The 14,131-nt window shown below is 47.4% G+C and overlaps 1 protein-coding gene across 1 annotated transcript in view; it reads left to right on the top strand.

Annotated features, from left to right (window-relative positions):
• The window catches only part of LOC139763178 (glycine receptor subunit alpha-4-like), a 143,749-nt gene extending 130,248 nt beyond the window's left edge, over positions 1–13,501 (top strand). The window contains exons 5-11 of the mRNA XM_071688896.1: positions 63–206; positions 2,804–2,886; positions 4,851–4,985; positions 5,278–5,378; positions 6,467–6,627; positions 8,148–8,283; positions 9,043–13,501. Of these exons, the coding sequence (XP_071544997.1) occupies positions 63–206; positions 2,804–2,886; positions 4,851–4,985; positions 5,278–5,378; positions 6,467–6,627; positions 8,148–8,283; positions 9,043–9,552 (1,270 nt within the window). The 3' untranslated portion in view covers positions 9,553–13,501. The remainder of the gene's footprint in view (positions 1–62; positions 207–2,803; positions 2,887–4,850; positions 4,986–5,277; positions 5,379–6,466; positions 6,628–8,147; positions 8,284–9,042) is intronic.
• The last annotated feature ends 630 nt before the right edge of the window (positions 13,502–14,131 follow it).

Genomic DNA, 14,131 nt, shown 5'->3' with positions numbered 1-14,131 from the left:
CTGCCATCCACCCCACACTGCACCACCTTCATTAAGCTTTCTTCTTCCTCCTCTTCTTGCAGGCTGCTGGAGGTCGACTGGCTGAACGAGATGTGGCGACCCGACAGCTTCTTCAAGAACGCCAAGCAAGTCACCTTCCAGACCATGACCATCCCTAACCACTACGTCTGGCTGCATAAAGACTCTACCATCCTGTACATGGTCAAGTTAGTGTCCCTCCCTGGGCCTGTAGGGTTTGTGTATAACCTCTTCCGTGTAACAATGTCTCCTCATGATATGGCATAGAAGATTAATGGTCTTTGTCAACACTCAGATTATTAACGCAGAGCCTCTTTGTTCCACCCGAAACACTTCTTATGTCAGTAATGACCCCTGTTTATCGTCTGCTCGTTAGCCTGTGAATAATTCTCCAAGTGGTAGTGACCTGTAATTCTCCCAGTTCCTCTCCTCCATTTCTATCCTTAACACAGTGTCCCTATCCCCTTTGCGCTATCTAACCTATCCCCTGAGGAGAAGCGACACAGAGTGACTCTACCGTGTGATACCGACATCTTCCAAATGCCCTGGTGTTTTCTTTCTGGTTGAAAAGAGGCCAAAAATGCCTCCTTCATCTCCCAGTTACCACGTCAAGCAAATGGTTACAACTGGACCCCACCAGGGTTTGCGATGCCCCTGTACCTGTGTTGGATCAGTTCCCTCCAGAAGGACGTCTGTAAGCAACCACATAACCACAGTGCCTTGTTAAGACTATGACCGCCCTGGTATTGACTGGTACCTATCGACGTCACAAAACTTCTCTCTCTCTCTCTCTCTCTCTCTCTCTCTCTCTCTCTCTCTCTCTCTCTCTCTCTCTCTCTCTCTCTCTCTCTCTCTCTCTCTCCACACACACACACACGCGCGCGCACAGACTGTCTTTATCGGCGAAAATTCTACACCAAAGGGCTTTGAAAACATCAATGATCACCTCTCTCTCTCTCTCTCTCTCTCTCTCTCTCTCTCTCTCTCTCTCTCTCTCTCTCTCTCTCTCTCTCTCTCTCTCACACACACACGTTGAGTCCTCCTCCGTCTTCTATCTTCCTTCCTCTACCAGTACCCCTTTTGTCTAGGTGTTCCAACGCTCTACGCTGAGTTCCTTCTAGATAGCGAAGGCGAGACAGAATTCCGTCGCCCTCTCTCTCTCTCTCTCTCTCTCTCTCTCTCTCTCTCTCTCTCTCTCTCTCTCTCTCTCTCTCTCTTCTGCTTTGTTCATTTCTTCTATTATATTCCGCAGTCAATGGTCTCGAGGGTGTACCACTGTATAGAAGCAGCGAACTCCATTTTCAATGATTTTTTTTCCCCTTTTTTGTGTGTGTGCGTCTTTCCATTAGTAATTGAAGGGGGAATCTCCTGAAAGGAACTGAAATCCATTGGAACACGGCTGCTTTCTGAGAACTGGTCGGAGATTGCTTGGGATTAGGGAAGCCTTTAATGGCCAGGTCCTTCAAGACACTTGACGTCTTTGCACCATTAGCTTCTCCCTCAGCCTCAGCCTCTGCTCCTCCCTAACCGTGTGGGTGATGATAGGGTGTGTATCCATTTCTCCTCATTACTCCTCATTATATTTATGTAGAAGGCACATCCAGTGCTCTCTCTCTCTCTCTCTCTCTCTCTCTCTCTCTCTCTCTCTCTCTCTCTCTCTCTCTCTCTCTCTCTCTCTCTCTCTCTCTCTCCTCCCCACTCGAACAGACAAGCAAGCAATCATACATTACAAATGCCACAGGTGGCAGGAAACAGACGTCACACACACACACACACACACACACACACACACACACACGAAACAGAAGCTATAATCATACATCACTTCTCATGAGTGTGCACTTGTAACATACACCCATACTTCAGGTAGACATACGTTCCTCACAAATACTTCCACTCAGAGAGACAAAGACATACATAAAAAATACGAGTCAGAAACCAAACAGACAGACAGACAGACAGACAGACACAAATGGACATAGAATCAACAGGTGACAGAGGACATGTTGCCCTACGATAAGGCTTCCTGTTAAAAGAACTGAGACTCTTTCAATTTCATTATAAATGATAACCAACAGAGTTGATACACGCATCTGGTCCCTCCTCGAAGCTCATTGTACCCCTAAGACACCCTGCTTGTAATGATACATTATAGGCATGGAACCTGTTATATCATGTGTGGGGTGAGATCTTTTACATAATCTGTAATCAAGATTATATACTTTCCCTTATAGATCATCCGTATGAACTTGACCGGAGCGATTACCTCTCAAATTACATTTTCCTGCCCTTCCATCAGCTTCATTGATTGCCATGGTCTACCCTCCTTCAGTCGGGTCACTTTAGGTTCCTGTCTAACTTTCCTGTGGTTCGCCGACGCCCAGGTTCTGCTAATCCTCTCTGGCTTCCTTCAGGATGATTGATAACTGCCTCCTTCTCTTTATCCTTCCAGGCGGCTCGTCCATGTTAATGTTTCTACCTCCTCCTTCTCCCTGGCCTCCTCCAGGCTAACTAATAACCGAGTCTACACCTCCTCCTTCTTCCTGGCCTCCTCCAGACTAACTAATAACCCAGTCTCCACCTCCTCCTTCTCTCTGGCATCCTCCAGACTAAATAATAACAGAGTCTCCACCTCCTCCTTCTCCCTGGCCTCCTCCAGGCTGACTACCAACCACGTCCTCTACCTCCTCTCCTGCCCCTTCTTCTTCTCCTCCTCCTCCTCCTCCTTTCTGGCCTCTTCCAAGCTGATTGCTAACCACGTTTCCTCCTCCCTGGCCTCCTACAGGTTGACGCTGACACTCTCCTGTGCCATGAACTACGCCATCTACCCACACGACACACAGGAGTGCAGGATGCAGATGGAGAGTCGTAAGTCATGCCGACACTTCACTTGATCTTTAACTGTGACAAATATTTAAGTTTTGATAAATAAGTTAAGACCTACATCTGTTGCTAGATGTATTAGACATCTCATTTATCAGCACCATTGTTTCTCATCAACATGTCCTATATGTCTCATTTCTTCTCACTAGGATATCATTCGTGTCTCATTCATGCCTCCCTATTACCTTCATCCCCTCTTCTTATTCTCATCTATTTCATTCGTGTTTCTTTCTCTTTTCTCTTCTTCTTCTTCTTCTTCTTCTTCTTCTTCTTCTTCTTCTTCTTCTTCTTCTTCTTCTACTTCTTCTTCTTCTTCTTCTCCTTCTTTTTCTTCTTCTTCTTCTTCCTCCTCTTCTTCTAGCCATTCTATATTCATCAGGTCTCAGTGTCTGTGTCTGTCACACTTCCTACAGTTGAATGTCATTATGTCATCTTAATGACCACTAGTCATTATCTCTACCCTACCACCCTCACCAACCACTTGTGTTACCACCACTAGTGGGACACACCGTCACCCCCATCTCCATCACTGTCACCACTACCACCAGCACCACAGCAATTACCACCACCACAACCACCATCCCTCCCCATAGTAACGTTACCAGCCACCACCACTACCACAAACAGCCAAGAACGACTCGACCCTTTCATGGCTCACCGCGCTCCCTTGTCATTTCCCCTCCGGTGGGGTCAGCGGCGACCAGCGAGGCGCCTGCCTAAGCCAGGTCAGCAGGGAGGTCAGAGACAAGAGACGTTCCTCCTGAACTCAACACCGTAAAATTATGTCCTTCCTGATCGTGGGTCCGACAGGTCACATCCCTTTGGATGGTGGATGATGGTAGAAAATAAACTGAAATGCTGATACCCTTCGCCAGGGAGCGCAAGTGCGCCCGATACTGTATCTCTCCCTAGCAGCTGTATTGCTCCTCACCCCCTGGAGATCCTAGGAGAAAAGAAAAAGGAAAAAAAGAAGGGCAGGAAAGAGAGAGAGAGAGAGAGAGAGAGAGAGAGAGAGAGAGAGAGAGAGAGAGAGAGAGAGAGAGAGAGAGAGAGAGAGAGAGAGAGAGAGAGTGGGACAAAGGGATGTTTTTATCGAGTTTGAGGTCAGTCGTAAGAAGACAAACGAAGGAAGTAAGAGAGGGGAGAGAGAGAGAGAGAGAGAGAGAGAGAGAGAGAGAGAGAGAGAGAGAGAGAGAGGGGGGGGGGGGGGGAATAAGGTCGCTGCCCAGACGAGAAGCGTTGGATGATCGCTGACAAAGTTCGTCGTCAGGCTGGAGGAGCAATGTAACGCTCTCTCCAGTGGTGGTGGCTGGTGAGACACCTCCCAGACATCATCCTCTTGTGTTTGCTAGAGCTTTCAGAGGCACTGTTTACATAGCGAGGAACGTAAACCTTTCGTAGGGTGTTGGGGGGAATGGATAATCACTCACGGTAATGACCTGTTTAGCTCGGGTTTAAAAAGGTCACTGCCCGAGTTTACCCGAGCCTGACCTCTTGTTGTCAGGTTGGAAGGTCACGTGATCGTGATACGTAGCAACAACAACAACAACAACCGCAAACAACATGTCTGAAAGTTCATCTGGCCTGGCATTCAGGTGCAGGAGTTCCATACGTCAGAGGAGAGCAGCTGTTCACTTCCAGGTGTCGCTCCGCGCGTCAGAGGGAAGGTTTGTTATTTCGCAGGACAAAAGGTCGTGAGGAGGGAGGGAGGGAGGGAGGGAGGGAGGGAAAGGGGTCAGGTCAGGGGGGTATTCGAGGAATGGTAATCTACAGACACACATCATCTATCTCCCTCATCCTTCATCGCCTCCTCTCATCATCCAGTACACTCATGAAGTAGAGTCACGTCCCTTTTCCTACATGGCTCATGACCCCTTAGCTTTGCTGACCTTGAGACCTCCTCCTGCGTGACCCTTAACCCGTTCCTCTTTGCTTCTCTGGACCGGCAGTGTCACACACCACGGAGGACCTGGTCTTCGACTGGGATCCAGAGGTGCCGCTGGAGGTTGATGACCACATCGAACTGCCCCAGTTTGACCTGGTGGAGAATCACACAGCAGACTGTACCCAGGTCTACATCACAGGTCAGTGCACACAACAGGTGAAGACATACATACATACATACATACATACATACATACATAAGTACATACATACTTATATAAATGCGTAGATAAACGGATATATGAAAAAGAAAATATGTACATGAATAGCTACATACATATTGAGACAAATGCATAGATAAACGGGTACATTAACCATTTCTTGGTTGGCTTGTCACCGCCTCCCTTAGCAATGGATGTGGCCACCTCCTCTGATCACAGTATGCGATCTAGTTCTAACTCTCTCCCGACTTCTCTCTCTTCCCTCCCTCAGGCAACTTCACGTGTCTGGAGGTCGTGTTCCAGCTACGTCGACGCCTCGGGTACTACCTCTTCCACACCTACATGCCCACGTGTCTCATAGTCATCATGTCGGTAAGTCCCCCCAACCTCCAACCTCCAACCCCAACCCCAACCTCCAACCCCAACCTCCAACCCCCAACCTCCAACTTCCAACCCCCAACCTCCAACCCCCAACATTCAACCCCTAACCTCCAACCCTAACTCCTAACCTCCAACCTCAGCCCCCAACCCCCAACCCCCAAACTCCAACCCCCAACCCCAACCTCCAACCCTCAAACTCCAACCCCTAACCTCCAACCTCAATCCCCAACCTCCAACCTCCAACCCCCAACCTCCAACCTCCAACCCCAACCTCCAACCCCAACCTCCAACCCCAACCTCCACCAACCTCCTAACCTCAACCCCCAGCCTCTAACCCCAACCTCCAACCCCCAACCTCCAATCCCTAACCCCCAACCCCCAATCCTCGAAGAGCCAGGTATAAAGGGGGGAGGGTAGCGAGGGAGTAGTTTAAAAGAATAGAAAAAGAAAATAAGTGCTGATTGACTAACACCAATATGGCTAAATATGAACCAAAATGTCCGAATATGTCTCACCTCCGGGGACATACTGAGTCTGTCAGCACAAGTGCTTTGAATTCCTTCAGGGGTCATGAAGGATTCCATGTCAAATATAGTAGATTAAACTTTACTAGATTCCTAAGCTATTCTACCTGTCTATGATCATCTATACATCACCTCAATATTCATTAGTGCTATCAGCACAATAACCATCATTATCATCATCATTATCATCATTATCATCATCATTATCATCATTATCATCATCACTAGCATCATTATCATCATCACTATCATCATTATCATCATCACTATCATCATTATCATCATCATTATCATCATTATCATCATCACTAGCATCATCGTCATCATCACTATCATCATTATCATCATCACTATCATCATTATCATCATCACTATTATCATTATCATCATCACTATCATCATTATCAACATCATTCTTATCATTATCATTGGCATATATGACAATAATGCGAGTGCCGATGTCATTATCAAATCCCATTATCTTCATCACAGTAATTATCATTGATATGATTAACTCATTGTTTACACCTGGTAATCATCTGTTTATCTCTACAGTGGGTCTCATTCTGGATCAAGCCGGAGGCAGCGCCGGCCAGGGTGACCCTTGGCGTGACCTCACTGTTGACCCTGTCGACTCAACATGCTAAGTCCCAGGCTTCGTTACCCCCTGTGTCATACATCAAGATTATCGACATGTTTATGTCCACCTGTACTGTGTAAGTTGATGGTTGTGAGGGCCCACATGCATGTATTCCTGGCTGTGAGGGCCCTGCGTGTGTTTGTGTGTTCCTGGCTGTGAGGGCCCTGTGTGTGAGTGTATGTTCCTGGCTGTGAGGTCCTGTGTGTGAGTGTATGTTCCTGGCTGTGAGGGCCCTGTGTGTGAGTGTATGCTCCTGGCTGTGAGGGCCCTGTGTGTGAGTGTATGTTCCTGGCTGTGAGGGCCCTGTGTGTGAGTGTATGTTCCTGGCTGTGAGGGCCCTGTGTGTGAGTGTATGTTCCTGGCTGTGAGGGCCCTGTGTGTGAGTGTATGTTCCTGGCTGTGAGGGTCCTGCGTGTGAGTGTATGTTCCTGGCTGTGAGGGCCCTGTGTGTGAGTGTATGTTCCTGGCTGTGAGGGCCCTGTGTGTGAGTGTATGTTCCTGGCTGTGAGGGTCCTGCGTGTGAGTGTATGTTCCTGGCTGTGAGGGCCCTGTGTGTGAGTGTATGTTCCTGGCTGTGAGGGTCCTGTGTGTGAGTGTATGTTCCTGGCTGTGAGGGTCCTGTGTGTGAGTGTATGTTCCTGGCTGTGAAGGCCCTGTGTGTGAGTGTATGTTCCTGGCTGTGAAGGCCCTGTGTGTGAGTGTATGTTCCTGGCTGTGAGGGTCCTGCGTGTGAGTGTATGTTCCTGGCTGTGAGGGTCCTGTGTGTGAGTGTATGTTCCTGGCTGTGAGGGCCCTGTGTGTGAGTGTATGTTCCTGGCTGTGAAGGCCCTCTGTGTCTATGTGTTTTGCTGGGTGTGAGGGGCCCCTCCGCTTCTGTATATCTTGCTGATTCTGCCCCACCTCAACCCCCGAACACCCTTGTCTGTACACCCTGTGTCTGTGTGTACCCTGCTGGCTCTGGATTGGTATGGAGGTATCATACATACACCTGGAAATGAATTTTTCATACCAAAGACACATTCCCATGACCCTTCAGGTAGACTTCAGGGGAATGATAGATCTGATGGTAGATGAAGTCTACTGGGAAAGATCCAGGTCGATCATACACACGAGAGTAGCTAGCGTTCACTGCATTTTATCCTCGCCAGAGTTTTGATCAATTCATTTCATGCATCTGGTCTCTGTATACTGGGGAAAGCCAGCACATTGCTTCTAATGGTATACGTGTATTCTCTACACACCTTCCATAAACCTTTCCCCATACACAGACCTGATGTGGCACAACACCCTACACACACACACACACACACACTACCACCTCCCTCAACTAGCCCATATACCACTTATCCACTACACCTTACCACACTTATCCACTACACCATCCTACACTCTTAAACCCAAAGACACATCACCCTACATCTATTCACATATTACATCATCTGCCCATATATATACAACCACCACCTCCGATATGCACACAAAAGGACATATACATAAACACCATGTACACACTTACACAATTATAGAAAACGGCCCAGTACAACTCGCCTCACACCTATAGAAAACGGTCCTGTATAAGTGGTCGGTTCTCCACAGGTTTGTGTTCCTGGCTCTCATGGAATACGCCCTGGTGAACGTCGTCCTTGGGGACGGTCCAGACAACACGCCCAAGGCTAAGGCTGTGGAGAAGGAGGTCAAGGCTTTCCCACCACCTCACCACTGCAGAGACAAGGTAAGTCCCGCCCCAACACTGCATAGTTTAAGGTGGATGCTGAACTTCAGGCTAACGTGAGGGGAGAGTCACATCTAAATGTAGGAGAGTATAGCTAAGTGCCAGCGCCTCCGTGACTCATGGAGGGTATCGAACCACTGGTGTCGTGTCACTACTGACGCGAAGAGAAAATACGTGATTCGTACGAGTATAGAAAATACGACGTTTTTTCGTATTTCTGGATGTAAAATAAGCATCAACCTGTTATACCAAAAGGCACTTGATCTAATATTCTACAGAAAATCAGTCCTACTGTTTATCAGTGACGGATTGCAAATAAAAGCTGACTGTAGAATGGTCATTATCAGGCTTGTACAGTTAGCTCTGATGTATCTAAGTGGTTGACCAGTGCGTTAATCTACCTCACGAGAGAATTCTACAAGTCAAATTAGATTCTGATTTTGGGATTATATACATCATATTGATCACTGATTCTTTGTTATATTCTAAAGGAGAAAAAAACTTGTCATTTTCACTATAAGTTTGTAAATGATGTCCACAGTCTCATGATTTTTACCCTTACATGTCTCTATGTTATTCCTTATAACTGAGTAGATTTCGCATGATCTCATGTGATTCTACAGGTTCAGTGTCTGTTTTCATTTAGTTTCATGTGATCTTTGAGGCTTTGAACGGTTCAGTTTCATCAGAGTTCTATTCTTCTTACAGTTTCATGAGCTGGGCTAGGATGACCTCGCTGACTCTATCCTTTATCCGCAGGAAAATGGACGTATCGGACTGTCAGTGGTGTCCCCGCCCTCCTACTCCCGCACCCACGACCCCCATGCAGAGCTGAGCCCACACCCCTTCTCCCACAACCCCCACCTCCATGGCCCACCACCACCACACGAGACCATCACACTGGCCCACGGTACACCGCTGCCCCGAACTCTAATACACGGTGCCCCCCTGCACGGTGGCGTACCCCAGGGTCCTCCCATGCATCGGGCCCACCACGTCCACGAGAACTCCATCCACCACTTCCACGGCCCACCTCCAGGCCATGCCATCCGACCCCACGCCAGCCAGTCGTACGCCGACATGCTCTACGCCCCTCTGCCGACGGTGCCACCTCCTCCACCGCCTCCTGCGAGGGTGCCAGGCCCCACCCGTGCCCAGCAGAGACGTGCCAGGGCCATTATGGTCGACCGTTTCTCCAGAGTCTTCTTCCCCTCTACCTTTGGTCTTATCAACGGTCTCTACTGGATCATCTTCTGGCTTTACCTGTAATCCTGAGAGGAGTCCTGGATCTTCTCCTGAGGTTAGCAGTAAGCCAGCGATCTCCTGGACCATCTCCTGGCTTTAGCTAGGAGACAGAGAGCTCCTGGATCGTGTGCTGATTAAAATTGCAAGCAAGTGGCCTGCCAGACCATCTTCTGGCCCCACCTGCAAACCAGCAAGGTCTCTCAGACCAACGTATGGCTTTAGCTGTCAGCCAGAGGTCTCCCAGACCAACTTTTGGCTTTAGCTGTTAGCCAGAGGTCTCCCAGGCCAACTTATGGCTTTGTTAACCAGAGGTCTCCCAGACCAACTTATGGCGTCAGCTATTAGTCACAGGTCTCCCATACCATCTGGTTTTACTATGAAGCCAAGCTTTTCCTGGACCCCCTCCTGGCCTTGTCTACGGGTTGGGCGTCTTCATCTCCTGGCTTTACTTACAAGCCAGAGATCTACAGCCTTTGAGTCAGAGGTCACATAGATATCTTCTGGCTTTCGTTATAAGGCTTATTCTGGGCCACACGCTGAGGGTCAGTTCATAAGCCAGGGCTAAATGGATTACACCCTTGTTTCAGAGTATATGTCAGGCGTACACTCTACTGGGTATGTCATGAAGGTCGAGCGGGAAACTTTCTCTCTCTCTCTCTCTCTCTCTCTCTCTCTCTCTCTCTCTCTCTCTCTCTCTCTCTCTCTCTCTCTCTCGGCAATATCATCTTGTAAATATGTCTATAAACCAGGGTTCTACCAGATTATGTCCTGGTCTATACGTACAAGCCAGGAGCTTGTTTCATGTATATGGGACTATTTTTTACAACACAAGTTGTCTTAAGACACGATGCCTTCGCTCTCGACTGGATGGCAGTCTGGCTTTGTCAATACAGCAGGGCTTCGCCTGTAAGTGATGCTGGTCATCCATCCTACTGACTGTTTGACAAGGACCAAGGAAATGTGGAGAGTCTTCCTTGGCAAGAGGTGTTTCGACGAGAGGGTGTGCCATACACTGAGGCACCTCTAGGGTTCGACGGTTGTGTTGACACATTGTTGATATGTTGATTCCATTCTTCCTCCTCATCTACCTTCAAGGGCATGACTGATGGGTGTTCCCCCAGAATCATGTCCCCCCTTGTTCATTGCTTCATCTCTTTCATCCCAATCCTCCTTATCTCTCCATCCATCACTCCCTTACTTTCTCCCATCCTTCTCATGTCTCCCTCCATCACAATCACTCGCTGTACATACGTCTCAGTCATGTTCCATCTCCACAATCATTCCCATCCCACCTTTCGATCTTTCGCATCTTAAATATCATACTATCAGTCCTCATCCATCGGTCTCAGTCACCTCTCACTCCAAGTCTCATTGATACTTCGCCCGGAGGTACCCAAGGGATGTCACCCCAGGGTTTTCAAGTCTGCCAGGACGCTGTGAGTCTAAGGGCAAGAGAAATATTGTAAATATTTCATCCAAACACCGTATGTATTGTTACATGTATTTCAGGCAAAATATTTATTTAATCTAATGATTGAAGCTATTTTTATCAAATGTTTAGAAATATATGTTTTAGAGGAATTAAATGATTACCTGTTTATTTGTATATATGTAATGATAAGGTTCCATTTCTGAGAAATATGAGTCACATGTTATATACAACTGGGAGAGCTGTGCGCCAGTTCTCAAGGCCTTCATACCAATACAAGAGATGGAAAATTAGATTTGTAAGGAGAGAGAGAAATGGTCATGGTTGACTTCGGTCTGCCTCAGGTTTGTGTACAATGGGTCTGCTCCCGGTCTGTGTACAGTGGATCTGGGCCCCAGGTCTGCGTACAGCGGGTCTGGGCCCAGGTCTGTGCACAGCGGGTCTGGGCCCAGGTCTGTGCACAGTGGGTCTGGGCCCACGGTCTGTGTACAGCGGGTCTGGGCCCAGGTCTGTTTACAGTGGGTCTGGGCCCAGGTCTGTGTACAGCGGGTCTGGGCCCAGGTCTATTTACAGTGGGTCTGGGCCCAGGTCTATGCACAGTGGGTCTGGGTCCAGGTCTGTGTACGGTGGGTCTAGACCCAGGTTTGTGTACAGTGGGTCTGGGCCCAGGTCTGTGTACAGTGGGTCTGGGCCCATGTCTGTGTACAGCGGGTCTGGGCCCCAGGTCTGCGTACAGCGGGTCTGGGCCCAGGTCTGTGTACAGTGGGTCTGTGTACAACGCATCATCGTCTCAGGTGGAATACATCCTTGATTCTGTGTCTCCGGGCCAGAGAGAGAACATAGATTCGGTCAGAGAGAAGTTATAAAACATGTTGCTAATGTACACCACGTGGGCCAGAGACCACGAGTATGTACAAGTGTCAACCACGTGGGCCAGAGACCACGAGTATGTACAAGTGTCAACCACGTGGGCCAGAGACCACGAGTATGTACAAGTGTCAACCACGTGGGCCAGAGACCACGAGTATGTACGAGTGTCAACCACGTGGGCCAGAGACCACGAGTATGTACAAGTGTCAACCACGTGGGCCAGAGACCACGAGTATGTACAAGTGTCAACCACGTGGGCCAGAGACCACGTGTGTACACAGGACCACACAGTCACCATGAACATTCCTTTGCTTAGTGACGTAATTCGGTATAGTGAAGGCCACTGCATTATGTGAGGCTTATCACATCCTTGTGCTGTGTTCTAAGCTCACAACACGTCATGATTATGTTATGTTATGATCTCTTCCTAAAAAGGAAAAGGAAGAGTTGCATCAAGCGCTCTGCACTGGTATGGTCATGAAAGATGTCTTGGCGCAAGCTCACACCACTGTTAGGGAAGTTGTGTCATAAGCTCACACTAATCAAGGGAAACTTGGGTGTCATGACCTCACACTACTGTCAGGGAAAGTTGTGGTGTCATGACCTCACAATGAGGGAAAGTTGTGTCGTGATCTTACACTACTGCACGGAAAGATGTCGTGTCCTAACCTCACACCAGATGGCAGTGTTCGTGGGGAAGTTATCTGTCACTTGGTTCACGCTTTGTGGAGACAGATGTCGTCTGTGTTGTGAGTCTACCCCACCAGATATGATGTGTTGTGCCCGTAGACCACATCACTAGTCGAGAACTCTCTCTCTCTCTCTCTCTCTCTCTCTCTCTCTCTCTCTCTCTCTCTCTCTCTCTCTCTCTCTCTCTCTCTCTCTCTCTCTCTCTCTCAAAGCTTACGTCACTAGGCAACACGTGACGTGTCGTGTGCCCACACCAAGAGTAGATCGATGCAACGTTGGGGGGGGGGGGGGGGGTAGGGTGTCCAACCAATTTTAGGTTTGATTAACCAAATGCCGCTCGAGTCTCAAATCTGTTGGTTACAAAGGTGGTCCAGACAAGCCACCTGTTCATATAAACAACCCTAGACCGACAAACTGCCAAATGTGTCAAGATATCATGATTTATTTATATTTTTGGCTGTTCCAGAAGGAGTATTTTTTAATCTAGAGTTATCCCAAGCCTGAGAAAGACCTCCTTACGGCCTCTGTTCAGAGCTCATCTCAATGTGTTCATAAGTGTGTGATGTATATGATTAATCCATGGCGTGCGTCGTATGCTTCAGCATCCACCTTCGCCACGATACACGAACCTGTCTTACTCTCTCTCTCTCTTTCTCTCTCTCTCTCTCTCTCTCTCTCTCTCTCTCTCTCTCTCTCTCTCTCTCTCTCTCTCTCTCTCTCTCTCTCTCTCATATCTCAGGTGGTTATTTTCTTCCTCCCGGTGACCCAAAACGTCAACCTGTCTCTTCAAAAAGAGAGACTCTCAGAGGGAATGTCAAACGCTGTTCTAAACCATTTTGACGTTTCTAACGCACTCGTCACTCAGTCACTTACTGGTTAGGTTCATTGCCTCCTTTGATGTGTCGATGTTATTTTGATATGTAGAGAGAATACATTTATAATATATATATGTATAGAGAGTTTAATTTATACACACAAAGAACAATTAACACAACCATATATATATATATATATATATATATATATATATATATATATATATATATATATATATATATATATATATAAAGTTTAGTTTGGTACAATGAATAATATGCCATGAGGTCAGCATATATGTACACTAACAATAAGAACAACGTCATCAATTTAATAATGCATTGTTACCAGAGACTGTGATCAGTATAGAGTTATTGACCTCCCATCTAAGTATACACATAAACTTACACAAATAGATATATTGACATGTATATGTTTTTTACATTGTACTAGGCAGATTCCCTTCATGTTCTGTTTTATAAATGATAACATTCATGTACAATCTTGGGATCTGGCCATGGCAAATATGAGACAAATATTGTTCAGGAAAAAATAATATATGTTATGTTACTGTAAATATCATATAGGTAATAAAACTCTAGCCTCTGAAATGTATTCTTTCTGTCAATCATCCCTAACTTAGGTGCCTCACTGCTCCATCCAGGAGACAGACTTGCTTCATGATCACGACTGAATGATGAGCAGGAGAAGGGAAGGGGTCTTAACACCCTCCTGAAGGTGACTGACATTCACTATAGGTTGCAATACCTATCCTTCCCAATACCTCCTCACCTATGC

The sequence above is a fragment of the Panulirus ornatus genome, chromosome 46 (genome assembly GCF_036320965.1).
Source record: "Panulirus ornatus isolate Po-2019 chromosome 46, ASM3632096v1, whole genome shotgun sequence".
Taxonomy (NCBI): domain Eukaryota; kingdom Metazoa; phylum Arthropoda; class Malacostraca; order Decapoda; family Palinuridae; genus Panulirus; species Panulirus ornatus.
Note: the sequence above shows the minus strand (reverse complement) of the source record. Positions and strands in the feature narration are given on the sequence as shown.